Source organism: Cebus imitator, unplaced genomic scaffold (genome assembly GCF_001604975.1).
Source record: "Cebus imitator isolate Cc_AM_T3 unplaced genomic scaffold, Cebus_imitator-1.0 Scaffold232, whole genome shotgun sequence".
NCBI lineage: Eukaryota > Metazoa > Chordata > Mammalia > Primates > Cebidae > Cebus > Cebus imitator.
The window spans coordinates 2,587,770-2,591,960 of record NW_016107547.1 but is presented as its reverse complement, the minus strand read 5'-3'; the positions used below and the strand labels follow the sequence as shown (position 1 = coordinate 2,591,960).

Here is a 4,191-nt window from a genome sequence, read left to right as displayed (position 1 = left end):
ATCTTGTCAACCCTTTCTCTGATGAGTTTTCACTATGAATTCAATTAGTAAATTCTTTTTCAAATATTGGTTTTTACCGCCATGCCATGAGCCCCTTATTGAAGGCAGGTTTCTCTCTCTCGTTCTCTACCTCAGCATATCCTGCTTGTTTCCTTCCTAGCATTTATTATAAGTTTCATTATGTTAGTTTTCCCCAATGGATCTATGAAGGAGGGATCTCTTAACACATGCCTAGCACACAGTAGGCACTCAAATGTACCCTGTATAAACAATGTAAACATTTGTAAATGTGTTTAACCCATACCAGATGAAAATTAAAGCAATAATGGTTACAGGTTCCTATTTTAAAGTAATAACCCAGTTAGGGATTTAGTTTCACTGTAAATACACATGGTTTATTAAAAATATAAACTGATGGTGTTCTCTATAAATTATTCTCCAAACACATTAAAAGATGTGATAATAGATCTAACTTGCGAACCATTTATAGCCATCCTCCCCCTTTGAGTACAAGAGAAAACATACAACATACTGTAGGTTTATTTTTATTCAAAAAGTTACTGTCTCAAGACATAAATACAAATCAGAAAACAGTACAATTAGGACAATAGAATGTGGAGGACAACAGGTTAGAGTAATATATAAAACATTTTTAGCTGGTTGAAAACAAAGCTGTAAGAACTGCTCTCACAAAGAAGTACTCCTTTCAAGAGTGAGAAAAAAAATCAACTTAGGTTTAAAATCATATATACAGTCCTCTCAGCAGTTCTAGTTAATGCAGTGGTGTGTAAAACAACATAGGCAATACTTTTGCACATAACAATATTTGTTGATGGAAAATCTGTTAGACAAGTCTGGATTCACTTGTTATTAACCATGACTTAATAAAATAATTGTATTGTATCATGATCTTTTTAGCTAACCTATGGTTTTTGGCTACCACAGCCCAATGCTTGTTGATTTCTGACTAAAAACTGGAAGCCTTTTGGTATTCACCCATCTGAAGATATTCTTGTATTGCAAGCATATTAAGGCATGGAATGATTAAAATAATATACCTCAAGAACCGAGAGACGACTGACAAAAGATAGATACACATGTAATATAAGTTAATATTTTGTTTTAAACGATGTCTAGCTGCCTAAGCCTCGCAAAATGAGTTGATGTCAAAATGGCAAGTAGCCACTTTCTGTTTTAAACTAATTTATTTGTGAAAGGACATAAAATGAAGTTTAAAGCTTAGCTTTCAAAGAATATTATGGGTTATGAATTCTATTATCCCATCTAATTTACATACAGAGGAAATGTACTGTAACCTGTTAGAAGTATCTTTAACCTGAAGACTGCTTGCAAAGACAGATAGATAAAACAATATAAAATACAAATTTAAAAATCATTTTAAAGCATGAACACTCATGCTTTTCTATTTTTAAACATTGTTAAACTTTCAATATATTTCTGAAACCTCATAATTTTAAGTTGGAATTTAAAAGTAAGAAAAAACTAAACAAACTGCGCAATTATAAAATCAGCACCAATTTATATATATATATAATTTTATTTAAAATTTAGATCCCTATTCCCACACTCTAATAAGCTGTATAATTTTTGTTTAGAATTTTTCTGCAAACATACTACAATAAGCTTCTTTTATTTGGAGACAAAATACAGTGGCACTACTGGAAGGAATATCACAACATTACATTTTTATCTTAAAGGACAAGCAAACTTTCAGGGTTGATAATGGGATAAGCATGTTTGAGACTGGTTACCTTCTGGCAGTTCACTGCATCTGGATATTTCTGAAAAGTATAGAGAAGCTCTTGGATTTTAAAAATATCTTAAAATACTTTTAGATGAAAAAATTGTAAAAGTTCTGCTTATAAGTTTACTTTTCTCCACAATTACAATATTTAAAACAAAGTTTTGTTGATTGATGTTTTAAGCATTTAAATTTAGAATGCTAAAAACAATTCTATCCTAAACTTTCTTCAGGGTAGGGGAATAAATACATCCTTAACATTGTTTATTGGATGTAAACAGAAATCCAGCAGAGGTCATATTTATTTAGTACAACCAGTAAATAAATGTAAGAGAATTCGTATCTGTACCAAACGCCTTTTCAGATTGTTATTTTGTGTTTTTTTTTTAAAAAAAAAGCATGAAATAATCGATTCGAAAGCCAACTAACAGCGCATAAATAAAATATTTACTTTCTAAGAAAAACTGTAGCTTATCATCAAATTGTTTACTTGTCCTTTACTTTTTTTCAGGCAAACAAAACTGCCCCTCAATGCACTTGATCTTGGTAAGCATAAGCATGTCATATTCTCCTTAGAGAAAAATCTGTACAGAATTTCACTGTATCTACCACACTTTAAAATTTCCTCTTCCACTTAGAAAACGACTTCACCACAGATTTAATTGTGTACTGGTATTAAAACATTGACACTCCAAGAACCTAATGAGAGAGAGGGGAGAAAATCTCGTTAAAATAAGTCATTCATTTCTTTAAATATATCTGTAAATATTACATTAATACATTATTATGTTAAATAACGTGCTAATAAAACCACTTTGAAAACTTCCCCTCTCTTCAGATGTGTAATTCTAAAATTAAATTGACCATCATATATAATGAAATAACACCATGAATAATAAAGATGCAACTTACCTCACAAATATAATTAAAGTAAGAACCGTGGATTAATTATGTTTATATATACCTCTAATGTCTAGATAATGCCCTAAACATAGACATTCAACATAGGTATTTGTTGAATGAACAAATGAATGTGCTTCTTCATATATATTTCTGGTACAGGTTCCTTGGAAAGAAGTTAAGAAAGTCTTGCAAACTTGGCTATTTGTGCTTGGAAGTGGGTATGGTTTTTCAGAAAAGGCATTTGAACATGCAGACCAAAAAAAAATCTAAGAACAATTCAAGTATATAGAAAGCAGGAAGCTTTCTTTAGAAAATCTGGCCAAAGTGAATGGAACAGAACAGTAATTTTAGGAAATGAAAGGGTAAGGTAAAATCTGGGCAAAATGACTTATAGTGATACTTTCTATATACTCCAGCTGAGAAAGGAATGTTAGGTAAAACCTAATAATTACTTGCCACTAAAAGTAAAAGCAGATGATGAAAGGAGCAACTCCCCCTTGTCCATTAAACAAGAATGGCATGTGACTGTTAGCATATATGCTAAAAGGTTGTTCAATTAAAATTTAGCACTTATGCCAATTAAGTAATATTTTAGAATACTATAATGAGCTATTAAGAACTGATATCAAAGCCAGATGTAATGAGCTCTTATAAAGATCTCTTACTTGTAAGTTAAATCTCTTATAAATTCTATAAGTAAAAGTCATAGAACTCATGTATTGTTTTGAGCTGAATAAACTGTATTTTCAGACCCAGAAAGAAGTATCTGACTGCAGCCTTTTTATAACGAATTATCAAGTAGTGTTTGGAATCCCAGGTAATGAAAACAAAGAGGACTCATGCACCCAGTTTCTTACCTGTCCATTCACAAAAACTACCACACTACTAATCCCTTGTCCTCCCCTTCCTGCATGCTTCAGGGTTCTCCTTTTTTGGTTAGAGTCAGAGTTTGGGTGGTTAGAATGTTTCCACTAAAGAGACCTAGATAATGTTTAAAGGCCAATTCTTGCCCTAACACTCTATGAATCTCCGTAGGGAAAGGTCTGATGATGAATAAAGTATAAAATCTTAATTATCAATTTAGTATAGTGTGTGGAATGAAGACAAACTCAAGTTCTTTCCAGAGTGCCTATCTAGAAAGCACCTGAACGCTTGAGATTCTTTTTGTTGCTTTGTACAGACTAGGTGATAACTAGATTATCTTACCAGAACATTAAAGTAGCTCCATTACACGGAACCCTTCTTTACCAATTTAATACTACAAGTAATTCTAATTAGGGAATCTCAACACAGGAGAATGACAGTAGTGACACTTTCTTTTCTGTGTCAACACAAACTGTGCCTGTTTCTGATGTTAACATTAATAAATACTTAACCATATTTTTAAAAGTACAAATACAAAACTTCAATGTGGGGGCCGGGCACGGTGGCTCAAGCCTGTAATCCCAGCACTTTGGGAGGCCAAGGCGGGTGGATCACGAGGTCAAGAGATCGAGACCATCCTGGTCAACATGGTGAAACCCCGT

General features: G+C 32.5%; 1 protein-coding gene across 1 annotated transcript in view; it reads right to left on the bottom strand.

The window, feature by feature from the left end:
* Positions 1–529: 529 nt before the first annotated feature.
* STAG2 (stromal antigen 2) overlaps positions 530–4,191 on the bottom strand; it is a 142,758-nt gene continuing 139,096 nt past the window's right edge. The window contains exon 33 of the mRNA XM_037727480.1: positions 530–2,461. Coding sequence (XP_037583408.1) covers positions 2,438–2,461 — 24 coding nt within the window. The 3' untranslated portion in view covers positions 530–2,437. The remainder of the gene's footprint in view (positions 2,462–4,191) is intronic.